Source organism: Sorex fumeus, unplaced genomic scaffold, assembly GCF_029834395.1.
Source record: "Sorex fumeus unplaced genomic scaffold, SorFum_2.1 ptg000008l, whole genome shotgun sequence".
NCBI classification, from domain to species: Eukaryota; Metazoa; Chordata; class Mammalia; order Eulipotyphla; family Soricidae; genus Sorex; species Sorex fumeus.
In genome coordinates, this window is record NW_026606065.1 from 28,371,685 (window position 1) to 28,387,412 (window position 15,728).

General features: G+C 38.4%; 1 protein-coding gene across 2 annotated transcripts in view; it reads left to right on the forward strand.

Moving 5' to 3' along the window:
• FGF14 (fibroblast growth factor 14) overlaps positions 1-8,973 on the forward strand; it is a 624,624-nt gene extending 615,651 nt beyond the window's left edge. For both annotated transcript variants that reach the window (XM_056109721.1, XM_056109722.1), the window contains exons 4-5: positions 4,855-5,053; positions 8,792-8,973. In XM_056109721.1, the coding sequence (XP_055965696.1) occupies positions 4,855-5,053; positions 8,792-8,928 (336 nt within the window). In that variant the 3' untranslated portion in view covers positions 8,929-8,973. The remainder of the gene's footprint in view (positions 1-4,854; positions 5,054-8,791) is intronic.
• The last annotated feature ends 6,755 nt before the right edge of the window (positions 8,974-15,728 follow it).

Genomic DNA, 15,728 nt, shown 5'->3' on the forward strand with positions numbered 1-15,728 from the left:
TATCTTTCTATGCAGTTTCCTACAACAAAAGATATTCTGGAGCTTATTGTAAATATCAATAATACTTCCAAGTCTTTTCTTTTCTTTTTTCTCTTTCTATTTCTTTCCCTTCCCTCCCTCCCTCCCTCCCTCCCTCCCTCCTGCCGTTCCTTCTTTCCTTCCTTCCTTCCTTCCTTCCTTCCTTCCTTCCTTCCTTCCTTCCTTCCTTTTTTTGTTTTTTGTTGTTTATTTGTCTTTGGGCAATACCTAACATTGCTCAGAGCTCACTCTGCACTCAGGAATTACTCCTGGCAGTGCTCAGGGGATCATATGGGAAGCCAGGGATCAAACCCTGGTCTTCCACATGCAAGGCAAACATCCTACCTGCTGTACTATTGTTATGGCCTAACCAGTTTTCTTCTATAAAATTAAGGAAGGAATAAAAGTTTCTACTCAACCTGAAGTGTCTGAATCAATATTTAGTCATTGGTAACACCAAAGGAACACAGTAGCTGATTAGAACTTGTGAGACTACTATTCACTTATTCTTACCAAATTCCAGTTCTCCTAATACACCCTAACAAGAATTCCAATGATCAAATTCTGATGAAAATTGTAACCTATGTACACTTGAAAGTCAGGTCAATCCTGACTTAGTTTGAGGAATTTGAAGTTAGACTAACCATCCTTCCTTATTTCCCCTGTACCATCCTCAAAACTTACTTTAGATTAGAATAAGTTCATTATTTTAGCAGAGAAAAACATCAAATAGACTTTTTAGACTTTGCAGCCCACAGCATCTCTGCTGTAACAGCACATCTCTGAACGTCATAGCATGAGTTTAGAGAAATAGCATCATTGCATTGGCCCATAGTCTGTACTATTCATGCCACTGAGGTATATTCTCAAAGTCTCTTAGTTTGCAAGCTGAAAACCTGAGTTCATGGCTAATTCATTGCTTATGAATTATGAACATGGGCCCTCGCTTTTCTACACTAGCCCCTTTTATCCTGGACCCAGTGCCAGGCCTTGTCCATGCAAATGGGTCGTCGGGGTATTTCCCTAAGCAAAGACACTTCTCTCCGTAGAGGAATTCTGCTGCTCTTAGGAAATAGGTAATCCACAGATGGTGCTTTCATTTTGAAACAACCTCAACATAAAAGGAGATGTGAAACTTTCATTTCATTGAATTTTTCTATTCTTTGATTAGATGATTTAGTTTGGCAATGATACAAATGAATATTTCAGCTGCTGCTGGAACCCAACTGCTGTTGAGCTTGTTGATGTGGTGGTGGTTCTAAAAATAGGCAGCAAGAAGAGAAGTAGGCGCATCAAGCTCCGTGTTGCTTTCAGTTGGGCAATTTTAAAGGGTTTATATTTAAGTTTAAATTTAAATAAACATTCTCAAATTACCATAGCCTGCTCTGGAGTATTTTATTGGCATAATCATTGTATTCGTAAAGTGTAACGCAATGAAACAACACACATAGGTTATGTTGCATTAGTAAACTAGCTGGGACTCATTCCTCCTTTACAACTTCTCTTCCTGGTCCACAGTGGGGATCAAAATCTAGATGCTCCTTTTCAAATTGTTCTACACCCCAAACAAAAGATCTGGGGAAAAAAGCTGAGCTTCCATATGACCCAACAATTCCACTGCTGGGCATCTACATGAAGGGTCCAAAAACTCAATTTAGAAAAGACTCCTTTCACTCCTGTGTTAATGGAAACACTATTCAAGGTAGCCAAAATCTGGAAACAACTGAAGTGCCCAAAATCAGATGACTGTATAAAAATATGGTACATATGCATATTTTTATCTGAATATATATTTTTTTGTTTTATATGAGGGCCTGGAGCGATAGCACAGTGGTAGGGCGTTTTCCTTGCACACAGCCAACATGGCCAACCCGAGTTCGATTCCTCCTCCCCTCTCGGAGAGCCCGGCAAGCTACCGAGAGTATCTCGCCCGCACAGCAGAGCCTGGCAAGCTACCCGTGATGTATTTGATATGCCAAACACAGTAACAACAAAATCTCCAATGGAGACGTTACTGGGCCCGCTTGAGCAAATCGATGAACAATGGGAGCGCCTTTACCTTTACCTTTTGTTTTATATGACTACTATTCAGCTGCATGCTTATTCTCAGTCTTACCTCTGAGATATGGCCTGGAGATTACTTCCTAAGGCCCTGAGTTATTAGTGGCAGAATTGACAGGAGGATTTATAGGGTTTATATTTAAGTTTAAATTTAAATAATTTGGAGAAATAGAACTTAGTGGAAACTTGGGACATTTATTTGGATAGACTCCTACTCAAACTTGAGCCTGCTCTTCCCAGTTATTTTAAGCTCATCAAATTAGTCACTATTTCTGTCCATCATCTTTTCATGAAAAGCATCTGTCATTAACAAAACAGGTTCCTCTGGGAAAACTATTAGCCTTCGGTGAATTAAAGTTATGGGGTGCTCTAAATAAATGACATCCTTGTGATAATCCATGCTCCCATGGGAAATATTGAGGGAGCATTTCTAAAAGCAATAATGTCACATTCGTAATTGTAATTAGAACACATTTTATCTCTTAGAAATTGTAATGTTAAAACCCTGAAGGAATTTTTAAAAAACACGTAAGTAAAAAAATTCTTTCTCTTTTGGGGAGAGTATGTTTTGGTCACATTTTGGTGATGCTTGGGGCAGGGGGACATATTCAATGCTGGAGGTGGACCAGGTTAGCCACATGCAAGGCAAGAGTCTAAAGCCAAGAAAAAACATAATTCTGAAAAAAGATTTTTTTAAAGAAAAATAAAGTACTTTAATATAAAAACGTATTAAGGTCAAATGAAAACCTTATGTGTGTATATATGTATATATATGTGTGTGTATATAGATATGTATATCTCTTTCTCTCTCTTTATATATATACATATGTGTGTCTTTTTTTTTCCAAAAGAATAATACTTAAAAAAAGACTGGGTATATATGGGGTAAATAGCTCAAAGGTGTAAGTTCATGTTTTGCATGTTAGAGGCATAGATTAGATCCCAACCACTGTGTGATATGTCTAACACTCCTAGGAGTAACCCCTGACCACACAGCCAGAAGCAGCTCTCAAGTACAGCTGAATGTGATCAAAAAGCAAACAAATGTGATAAAAAATGTGATCAAGAAGCAAACAAAAATATCTAAATAATCTTGCATCTGTATTCCATATATGCGTAGAATGGTAGTGTTGAATCCATCTTAAAACACCACAAAAAAAGGGGAGCGGGGGAGGGGGGCTAGAAAAATGGTACAGAGGGTAAAGCACTTGCCTTGCATGTGACCAACCCAGATTCGATTCCCAGCTTCCCATATGATCCCCAAACTGTCCAGAAGTGATCCCTGAGAGCAGACCCAAGAATAATTCCTTGAGCATGGCCAGATGTGGCCCAAACCCCACCCCCAAAGAAAAAAAAAACACTGAAAAAATTAATTAAAAGGTTTCAATAGTCCAAAACTAGGAAGGTTCAGATTTTTAAATATTTTTAATACAGGGTTATCAAAAGTACTTTGTAAATTCAGCCAAACTTAGATAAATTTGTATTATTGAAATAATGTATAACTGACACGCATGACATTTTATTCATTAATTAATCATCCTAAATAAAAAACTTCATTCGCAGCCACGTGATCTCTTATTGTCTAGTTTTCACTCTTACAGAACCTGACAGGCTACCGAAAATATCCTGCCCATACATTTGCCTGACTGGGAACACCTGTGAAGGTGATTAGAGGCCTCCTCAAAAGACTCCATCCCTCTCAGAGAGCCTGGCAAGCTACTAAGAGTAACCTGCCCTCACGGCAGAGCCTGGCAAGCTACCCATGGCATACTCAATATGCCAAAAACAGTAACAATGATGGTCCTCGTTCCCCTGACCCTGAAAGAGTCCCCAATATGCCATTGAGCTACACTAGCACGTGACGGGGATGAATGGAGACATCACTGGTGCCCACTCAGGCAAACTGATGAAAAACGGAATGACAGTGATACAGTGATACCGTGAAATATAAAACTTTAGAACTCTATAATAGTAACCCATAGAAATATTTTTGTTACTAAGTGAAATGCTTGGAGTAGTAAATTTTGTGTTACTCATTAATAGCACTGAACAACACATCATCCCTAAACTGCTGGGTGAATTTTAGTCAAGTTGGCTTTTATTGTTTCTCTTCCATTATTCCACTGGGTACTAGACCATGGAATTAAGTCAGTGTTTTCTGCTTCTGTCCCTGTGACTCACTAACAGGATCCTGTACCTAGTCTGCATGTGAACTGATTGTACTGATTTTAGTTTAAGGTTTTTCAGTTTTGTGTCTTTGTAAATAAAATATAACACCTTATAATGTTAGCGATCTATTAAGCAACCAAGGACTATAGGATATCATTTAATGATCTGTATGGAAATAGTAACAATGGATCAGCAAATACCTCAATGTGCTAATTCCAACTCAACTGAAATTCTGATGACAGGCAATATTTTAAAATTTGGTTTAGTTTGTTCGGAGTCTCAGTGCTTCTGAAACGTCCTCCTTCTTGTTATACTGTAGCCAACCTGTATTCTTTTTAACTGAAATTATTTGGAGTTTGTTCAGTTTTGATTTGCCTATTAAAGGAGTTCCATAACTATACTTGTTTATAACCCCAGCTGCACAGCTAATTCTTCTGTGTTTATTGTATGTTTGGAATGAGTGCACACAATTAGCCTATGCAAAGCTTTATCTACTGCTCCTGTTGGGGACAGCTCCTGAACTTTCATGGGTGAGTTTCTGGAGAAATGAAGGGAAAACTCGAGAAAGCTTTCATTCCTAATTTTTTTTCCCTTGTCTCCCAACAGGAACTTTTTACTCCTGAATGCAAGTTTAAGGAATCTGTTTTTGAAAACTATTATGTAATCTACTCATCTATGCTGTACAGACAACAGGAATCTGGGAGAGCCTGGTTTTTGGGATTGAATAAAGAAGGGCAAGCTATGAAAGGAAACAGAGTAAAGAAAACCAAACCAGCAGCTCATTTTCTACCCAAGCCATTGGAAGGTGAGTATGCATGCTCATTTGACTTGTGACACAGTTGCTTTTCCACTTGATTTCTCTCCTCACCTCCAGAGAACCCAGCGGAATGCTGAAAGTATTTTCAGCTTGATCTGGGTGATGGTCACACAGGGGACATTATAAGTTGTACATATAAGATGTGTGATCTTTGTAAGCTTTACATGTATGTATGTACTAGGTAGATTGATGGAATGACTATAGTGAGTTTTAAATGCCAAGAAGCTCCTTCAGTGCCCACTTACAACTTCTCAAATGCTTTCTGCCCCCAAATAATTCTAATCAATTAGTTTTTATGTTTTCAATCTACAGTGACATAGGTATGTGTGCCACAGGTATATTAGAAAAACTTAGCTATGAATATTATGGAAGAAAATTTTACCTCAGTAAAAGTAACCACTTCCTCATGAATAATAATTATAGAAAATTAGGCATAATTAATTTGGCCCTTGAAGAATTTATTGATGTTGCATAGTTCCCTTTTCAGTTGTGTAACAGTTTAAGGACTGTGGCTATGTTGCTCCTTGCTTTTGTTGAAACTATTTATCTGCATCACCCAGAAACTGTGAAGTACTTAATAGTACTTTGATCATATTTCCAGAGAGCAATGGAAAGTTTGTTAATCAGAAATATCAGACTTTCTCATTAAAGATTTGTGCAGAGTATATGTTGCCACTTTAATTTACTAACATTGTTTGAGAACAAAAAATTAATATTGAATAATTTACTCAACTACTTTCCCCTTCTGCAAAATAGCAGATCTATAATAACTAAACACTGTCCACCAGTTACGCAGTTTGGTTTTATCATTAGTTTTGTTCCTACAGAAAGTCTTAGCTTTCAAGTGAAAATGAGTACTGGTTTATAATCCAAATTTTTTTGTGTGGGAAAAGGATAACTTTAATTTTTTTAAATTAATTCTTAATTATCTGTGAACCCAAATTTATTTTCGTAAAAGTTTAGGAAACTAATCTTTTCAGCTAAAAGCAGCTTTATCACTTTGATAATGCTAAATAATTCTACCACTGAGTGAAATTTACTTTGAAAACATATCACTGACACCCAGATCAGTTACTACCCATGAAAATCTATATAGGAAATAAAATAATTAAGCCAAAATCTTCAATAGAAATAAACTATTCTAGTTATAGTGATTCTAATAATACAATAAAATTAAAGTAAGAATGGAAAGAATGAGCATGTGGCACTTCCTGTTCTTCCAAAATTATACATCTCAGATTTGATTTTATTGTTTTAAATAGTTTTTAGAGACCATCAGAATCATCAAAAATTAAATACAAATTAATAGCACAGTGGTAGGGCGTTCGCCTTACAAGCAGCCAACATGGCCAACCCGAGTTCGATTCCTCCGCCCCTCTCAGAGAGCCCGGCAAGCTACCAAGAGTATTCGATATGCCAGACACAGTAACAACAAAGTCTCCAATGGAGCCGTAACTGGGCCCGCTCGAGCAAATCGACGATCAACGGGAGGGCCTTTACCTTTACCTTACCTTAATATTTTAAAAAATTCCATAACAATCTTTACAAACAGTGTGCTTTGATTGCCATTGGTCTTTGACTTTCTCAATTGTCTTTTATTTGAATATGACCAGGTAAGAATTGGCTAAATATCTAAAACCTATTAGTTGCATAAATGTAGTGAACACTAAAAGAGATTTATACATCTCTGAACTGGGGTAAAAACCTAAAAATATGCTACGTCCTTATGTAATGTGAGACTAAAGGCTTGAGAGTGTTATGGGGTCTCTTGCTACAACATCGTCATATTGAACTGCTCTGACTATTGCTGTGTTGCGTGTATATGATGCCTGAGGCAGAAAAAATAGTATTTCCAAGTAATTAGCAGAAAGAAGAATCCTGAAAACAATCATGAAGATTTCTTTATGACAGAGGTCCTCACACTACATAAGTGAGAGATGAAAATTAATTTCAAACTTTCAAAAACCATGCAGGATGTAAATTATGGCAATGGGACTGTTAGGATAAATTAGTCATCTGATAAATTATTGGTGATCTGGGATATTCTTAGCTCCTCTACAACTTCACTCCATAGCTCCATAGATAACCCAGGCTATTACTCTGATGCTATTGTCTTCTAATTTAATTAGTAGTGGGGGTGAGAAGTGTGAAGTAATCTCTTTCATTTCCTTTTCATGCCACTTACCACCATCAGCACATTCTTGTGAACAGCCGAAAAGTCAGCTATTGCCAGGTCAACTGTTCATTCAGCTGATGCCATTTTGATGAAGGATGGTGTAGGGGCCCATCTGAACTAAAGGAGAGATCGGTTCTGAAGAAGTCCCAAACTCTCCAAAGCCTACTTTCCAAAGCCAAAGTAGCAGTCTGGGCAGTTCTAACTCACTTGCAATTCTAAAGGCAGGCAATTTTAACTAAACTAGTCTCCTCACATAGAAGTTCCTTCCCAGCATCCCCGCATTCATTTCCTGAAAAGTCACATGAACCAGTGTGATAAATTATGTCACTAGATACTGTTAGGGAATTCCTCTGTGCTTGTCACTTTCAGTTACCCTTTTGCCTGAACAGACCTCAATTATTAGATATTTAATAATGTATTCAAAATGAATTAAAATATAAAATGCAACACAACTGCCTTCAGCTCTTCAAGCTGATTGCTGGAGAGGAAATAAACCCAAGAGTCGATGCTTGGAGGAGAGGGAATACTTAGTGATACTCTGGTCACTGTTGATTCAGAGAGAAGGTTTTCTCTCAACATGATAATTTCATGAGTGCATACCTACAATGGAAACGAGTGGGAAAAGAAGGGTTCAAGTGATGGAATTGGTGCAAAGGGGGGCAGTCTGTGTCTTCTTTGCTCTCCCAAATAGGTTAGAGACTTTCCAATATGTGTGTATAAGTGTGTGTGTGTCTACGTTTGTGCGATTGTATATATAGTTTTTGTGTGATTTTTGTTATATATGTATGTTCCATAAAAGCTTTACAGTGTTTATACATATATATATGTGTGTATACTTATGTTGCACATGTATATGTGTCTATGTGTTATATGCATTTATGAATTTCTGTGTATATCTTGAATATATGTGACTGTAGTATTTTTGCATATCATAGTATATATGTATGACTATACTGTATGTGTTTATATTTGGTGAACGTGTGTCTATGTGTCAGTGTACGTATTTGTGTGTCTATGTATTTATGTGTGCATAGGCACATTTATATGTGTCTTTGTGTGACTATATCTAGATATCATTGCATGCTTGTGTGCATGTCTGTGAATCCATGTGTCTATGTATGTCTGTGTTGTCTGTGTGTCTATCTTTGAGTTAGAGTGTGTCTGTGTGTACATGGCTGTGTTTTGTCTATTATGTCTGTGTGCACAAATGTGTATATCTGTTGGCATATATGTGTCTATCTCCATATGCATGGGTGCCTGTCTTTGTACACATGTCTGTGTGTCTGTGTGTGTTATCACCAGCCCGCACAGAGGTGCTGGCCTCCAGGTTGTGGCCCTGAAGATGGGATGCCAAGTGACCAGAGCATGGCCAGGCTCAGCAGTTGGGCTCTGGGGGTGGGTAGGCACTGTCGGGCCACGCAGCTTGACTTCTCCTGGCCCGGACCCCTTTCCCCGGGAAAGTCAAATGTGCCTGTCGGTGCAGTGGGGTGGGAGGGCGCGTCCTGCAGCCACGACCCTAACCTCCTCTCCCTTGTCCACCACGTCCCCAGTTGCCATGTACCGAGAACCATCCTTGCACGACGTGGGAGAAACGGTCCCGAAGGCGGGGGTGACGCCCAGTAAAAGCACGAGCGCCTCGGCCATCATGAATGGGGGCAAACCAGTCAACAAAAGTAAGACCACATAGCCGGATCCCAGCGGCTGTGGGACTCGGTGTCCCGGGCCCAGCCGAGGGACCTGTCCTCGCCAGACATTCCTGCTCGGGCCCGCGGCCCTGGCCGTCTCCTCCTCCTTGGCCGCCGGCCGCTGAGCCCTCACCGGTTGCACCCCCCAAGCAGAAGCCGCCGGGACGACCAGCTCAGCTCAGACCATGGAATGCCCCACCAGATATGGAATGCCTTTTTCAATCTCTTTTCTGTGACTGTGACACTTCATGTGAATGACATCCTCCACGAGTACACGCCACACCTTGCCTGCTGACGCTCCCCATCTTCTTCCTTTTTGAGTCCTGTCCCCCCACCCACCCACCCACCCACTCCCTCACCCCCCATGTGTTTCGGTTCTCTCTCTCCCTCTATCTCTCTCTCTTTTTTTGTAGCACAACCAAGACGAATTGAGTAATTTCTAGCTAGCCGCTGTAAACCTGTGCACCCTTGTTTTCTCTCCTCCCCAATTTTTACAGGGCTGCTGGCTCACTCCACTGTCTGTGACCACCCCCCCACCCCCGCCCATCTTCCCATCTTTTTAAAAAATTATTCTTCTTCTTATTATTTTGAATTTTGCAGGGATTTGCGTTCGTTGACATCTTAAATGTTACAGTTGACTTAGTTGGGAGAGCGATCAGGGAATCAGGGAGCCTTCCAAACCTAGGACGGACAAATGGCATCTCTAAAGAACAGGAGGGATGCCTGTGGCTCCCCCCAGAAATGTGGACCCAGATGTGACCCCCTTGGCAGACGCTGGGAGGGTGCTGGGGCGGGGTGAGGGGTGGGTCAAACAGCACCCGGCCAGCTCTCTAGGGCAGAGTTTGACCTCCCCCTGCGGTTCCTTTGTGTGTGTCTGTTTTATACATATCACAAGCTTACTGGTAATGGTAACATTTGCCTTGCCCAGCGAGCAAGACCCACTGGTTTTTGAGATAGTGGGTCCAAAGAACTCTGTAGGCCTTGTAGGCCTGATTAAGGTTCATTTTCATCTACGAATCCTCATTATTTGGGAAAAAAGGAAGAAAAAAAAAAGAAACAACAACAACAACAACAACAACAACAAAATCCCTTAATTACAATTTATGAGAATTGCGCTACCTAATTCCATTTCCGATATAATCCTTCCCGTTTTTAATGAGCGGAACTTAACGCCCTCCCCGGTTTGGGCTGCGTTTCGCCTCCTACTCAGCAGAGCATGGGCAAAGGCAGCTGCTGTGTCCTTTCCTGCGGCAGCCATGCAAATGTTAGTTAGAAACTAGACTTTAATATTTTTGGTGTTGAACAACAAGTTTTTAAACTGAACATATTAGGAAAACAATTTTTTTCTTTTATTCTTTTTTTTTTTTGCTCAGCATGCTGAGTGAGGCACTGTGTATTCACCAGTCCATGCCTCTGACTTAGCTCCTGGGCCCCCGCGCTGCCCAGGGCCGGGTTAGGGGGGCCTTCGCTCCCATCTCAAAATGCCATCTGTTGAATGATTCTAGAGAAAAATCCAAGGCCAGCCTGTGCATTAAAACATCGGGTGTTTGTTCCACTCCATTCATTGGCTTCCACTTTGTTTTGCTTTCTTACTTTCCTTCGGAATTTAATCCTACTGAACTCTGAGTTTAGAGACGATACCGGGACGGGCCATGGTAGTTGACTTCGCTGTGATCCATAGTGAGAAAACGCGCCAAACGTTCCATGTCGGATATAGAGTTTCAAAATGTTTAATACTAAACTGTTTGGAAATATATTTGCTACCTGTGTGTATAATTAATAAAATTCAATGTTTTCTTCTCAGAAGAGTTCATTGAGACCAACTGAACCTCATTTATAGACAACTGTATATGGGATCAATAGACTGGCCTCGTGTTGTTATTTTCATGCAGAAAGATGATCCAGTCATTCTTCTCTCGTCGGCACTGTGCTTACCGGGAAATTATTTTTCATTGCTTTCATAAGTCTCCATGACAGTTCCCGCCTAGCATCAGAAAATTTTGGCCTGCTTAGCTGATTAAAGATTTAGTATAAATTTAACTGTTTATGCTTATTTCATTTTCTTATTGGATTCCATTTTAATAAATAAAAAGTTAGCATAATGTTTGAGTAGTTTATTGTCGGAAACATTGAAGTACAGAACTCACAAAATTATTCCTTTGACCATTCACGATTTCTTGTTACGTCATATGAAGACCTATTGTTTTAATAGGATAAGTGAAATTATAAGATGGTGAATTTTATTGCCCAATTATTTAGGGTAGGCGTTACTCAATCTATGTGGCAGATTATGGATAATTTAACTTGAAATTTTCAATCTGATGGGCTTGCAGTCATTGTTTCCCCAACATATAGAAGCACCCAACTCTCTCTCTCTCTGTCTCTCTCTCTCTCTGTGTGTCTCATATGTGCATCAAGTGATTCTGTCTATCTATATTTTGGTAATTAATTCTACTTGCTAGGTTTTTTTCCCCTTACAAGTTTGTTTATTGGTTAAAATTAAAACAAGATTTATTTTTGTAAATGCTGACATTTTTGTAAATGTGCCCGTCTGTTTTTTTTAAAATGAGTTGTCTATAAAGGCATTTATTCCAATGAATGATGTTAACATTCTCCTAATCTATGTTTAGACATATTGTAAAGGGTCCTTGTCCTTTGTGACTTAGTTAGGTCATTTACTTTGTGTCTAGTCTCACCATTGCACGGGACAAGACAGCACTGATAAACTGCATGTGTGGGAACTGTGTTTCAAGGATTGTTGGTATGTAATATTCAATTTACATACAAAGAGTTTGTCTTCATTGTACAATTTCTGTGTTTCATATAATTTGTTGTATTCACAAATACATCATATTGAATAAAATATTTACATGAAGTTATATTAGAAAAACCACAAACAACTTTCTGTGATGAAATGGAATTGCATCACCTACAAATACAGAGAAGTGTCATGTAAATAAGTTGGTAAACTCAATTTTCCCCTTTACCATGCCAAAGAAAATTTTTGCTCTTTGATGATACCTCTCTTGCTGTTTTTCCGGGAGAAGATTCAACCACTTTCCCCCTCCAAAACTGAATTTGCTGTTATTAAGTAAGTGCAATCTGTCGCCATTGGTGTTCTATATAGTAAATTTGATGGAATTTGTTTGTATTTACAGCCTGTATGTTTTGTATCTCCATATACATATGTCGATTGTATGGAGTCTAATATCATATTCCTTTGCATGCATACCTTGTGCGGGATGGTTACTTCTACTGATATGTGATGGTAGGTAGCTTATTGTTCACTCATCCCTCAACAATGCTTGTGAATGATCATTGTTTTGATATTTCAGGTAACACCACTTTTGTTATAGGTTTGCTTTTGGAATGATTTCCTACAACTTTACTTGGAAAACACAGCAGAGATGCAATTGGTCAATCCCCTATAAAGAGTAATATGTAAAAGAACATCATTTGATTATGAATCCTGGAGAATTTAAAGATTATTGCTCTATATGTGTACTCATCCTGAGTCTTTTGAGTGGTGTGAATTGACTACAAGAGTTTTGTTGTCCCCCGAAGACTATAGTCCCTCTGAGTGTTTCCTTCTTAGACAGCCCAAAACCTTTCTTTATCACACCTGGACTTTTGCTTGCTTAATGCCTAAAGCCTACAGCAATCCATTTTTAAGGATGGTCAGTATTAGATTTGGTTCTCTTACAAAAACAAAGGGAAAAAAGTCTTCTTCAATATTACCATGTATATCTTCATTAATTTTGTCTCATGTTACGGAGATTATAAACAGTTTATGGAGAAAAGCAGATTGCCTTAGAAATTCATGTTAGAAGGAAGTGGAAGTGGAAATCATTGAAAATTATTTTCAACTAGATTCACATTGATTTCAGAACAATGTAGTGGGCATAGGGTGGGCGGAGGGCCGAGGGAGAGGGAAACTGAGAGCAATAGAGGTGTATCAAAATCCAGATGTGAATTGTGTTATTTTGAAGAGAAGTATATTTTGGAATTTGTTTCTTAGTTACATGGGGATTACTGACACTTCTGAATAGTGATTAAGGTTTTAAATTTTTGATAATGAGCCTGCAAACAAAGGCTAAGTTATGTGTTTTTTATGGCTTTTGGTGTGTATTAGTGGGTCTAGTCCTAATCTTTGCTGGCAGAGATTGTGTCTGCATTTGATGGAAGTTCTTCCCTTCAATCTTTTCAATAGTCTAAATTGCTCTAAGAAGTCACAGAGAGAGTGGGGCATGATGATTCTCCACTGGGTCCTGGGACTTGTGTTGAATTTTATCGAAAGTTCTTATGGGAAAAGTCCTGTGGGCTAGGTGAACAGGGCTACCAAACATACTTGAAACTGTCCCGAGGAAGTTTCTGTTGTAACATTTCAAAAGCAAGGTACAAAACACGTTTAAGAAAGGTAGAATTTGTCTTTAAACAACGTTTTGTTTTGAATTGCCAAATTTAACCAGTAAATCAAATCACTTCTTAATCCACTGACTCTTGCATACAAAAGGAATGAAAAGAAATATGTCTTTTAAAAGGAGACTCTTATTAGAGTCCCATGAAACTCATGCTAAAATTTAATGTGGTTCAATGATTTGTAGCTCAATGAACCACGCAAAATAAGTATGCTGAATAAGTACTTCTGGTTTGACCAAGGAAATTTGGCAAACTGAGAAATTTGCACCAACTAAAGTTTGCTCTTTATAGTCTAATTCCCTCTCCACATCTATTTCTTTTCTTGAAAAACATAAATGCTGAGGACTTTTTCCTTATATGGAGCATGGACAGAACAACACTTTTGTTATCCTTGTTGTTAATGAAGAAGGGAAACAAGTATGGAAAACCAGAAGAAATATAAGGCACCCTGTGACCCTGGGATATTACTTGGGAGAAGGCACTTCTAACCAGTTGGCAAATAATTTTCCAGCTGGGAGTCAGATCTTGCTGGTCACCTGATTCTGTGTGATCTCAGAGCTGAGAATGAATTCACTTTTCCCCCTTAGAGTATGAAACACAAACCAAGAGATATATGTGGCCCAGAAACCGAAAACAGTTACTACATGGTGGTTTTCTCTACAAAGTACAGTTCAATGACAGGAAAACAAAATGTCATTGGTATGGTGATTACTAGATAATGTCATGAATGTTTGCTCATCATCCTAGAAATCATCACAGTGGTCCCTGAACTATTATAATAGGCAATTTTGAGGATTTGTATGCTTAGAAAAGAGAGAAGAAAAAAATTTAGATTATTTCTTGACTGCTTCTATTTTCCCTCATCCTACAAAACCTATATATCAATTGACATACTTAGGAATCGAGACACAACTAGCATGGTTGCACTTCATAATCTCAGGATAAAGGGAAACATTTTATAAATATATTCAAATATGTGAACATGGTTAGTATGTCCAAATCAGCATCAGTGAAATTTTCTCTCAAATAATTTTCAATACTAAATTTTAAAGTAACTCCACAGGTGCATATTTTCCTTATTTTGGGTGATTTGGCTTATAAAGTCCAAGCCATGACTTGAGAATATTTACATCATAAAGTAAAATTTCCAAGGAAAAATTTTCATCTTAAATGATAAGGAAATTATTTTCTTATATTATTCTAGAATTTTACAATATATAATTCACATTTAGGAAAAAGTGGGGTATTTTTTAGCTCTAAAGAATTAAAGGTTGCCTAAGCTAATATGTGTAATTAGATATAATTGTAAATATGTAAAGGAAGGCCAAATTATTGTACATTTTCATAATTCAATGTGAATTTCATACACAACAAAATGCCACCACTAATAAAATAAACATTTTATTCCTATCAATGAGTGAATATTTGTAATTTCTATTTAAACCATTTTTATATTTTGATTTTTGTCCTCTGAAATTTTGAAATTTGCACACTGTATCATGTTTTTCTTAAGTTCTTTACACCACCCTGATAGCCCAGTAAGTAATGTGTCCTTCAGTCCTTCAGAAAAGAAAATGAGTGCACATTTTAGTCCCTTCATAAAAGAAAAACTACTATCCTTTTTTTAAAATGCAAGCTACTATAAAAGAATTTAAATAGCAAAAATCAGACTCCTGCTACATGCAGCCCCTTCCCAGTTTTTAAAAAATCTATTAACAGAATATAGATCCCCTTGACTAATAATCATTGTTTTGGAATAATCAGTTAACAAATATATATTGACACAGAGTATAAATAAAGTATGTCACTTATTTATTTATAATGCTTAATTGTACATTTTTCATGATTTCTCTATCTAAAGAAAACCTTCTTTGGTGAGTTTAAAATGAGAATGGCACATGGCTCAATGACTACAATGGACCAGTCCTTATCTTTCAAAAGCAACTGGTGATCTTGCCTCTGGCACCCAATCGCTTGTGTGATTGTTTTTGCTGTACCCATATGAAATGCTGAGTCACATGGGATCCTGCCCCACTGTGGTTGAGGGATTGAGGTGAGGAGACGGTTGTCCAAGTTTCTCTGTCATACAGAAATGCACCATCCTTATCACCACATAATTGAGCATGTCTCAATTTTGGCACTTTTGACCTTAGGAATCAGATCATTCCTTGATACGGGGGTGCTGTCCAGTGCACAACAGGATGTTTTGTAGCATCCTGGGCTTCTACACAATAGATGCCCCAGCACACCCCCCCCCCCACCCATGTGACAATCAAATTGTCTGTGGACATTACCAGCTATTCTTTGGGTGGTAAAAGTGCTCTTGTTGAGAATTACCAATTTCAAGTATGAAAGAGAACTTCAGGTTTTGTGAGCATCAGAG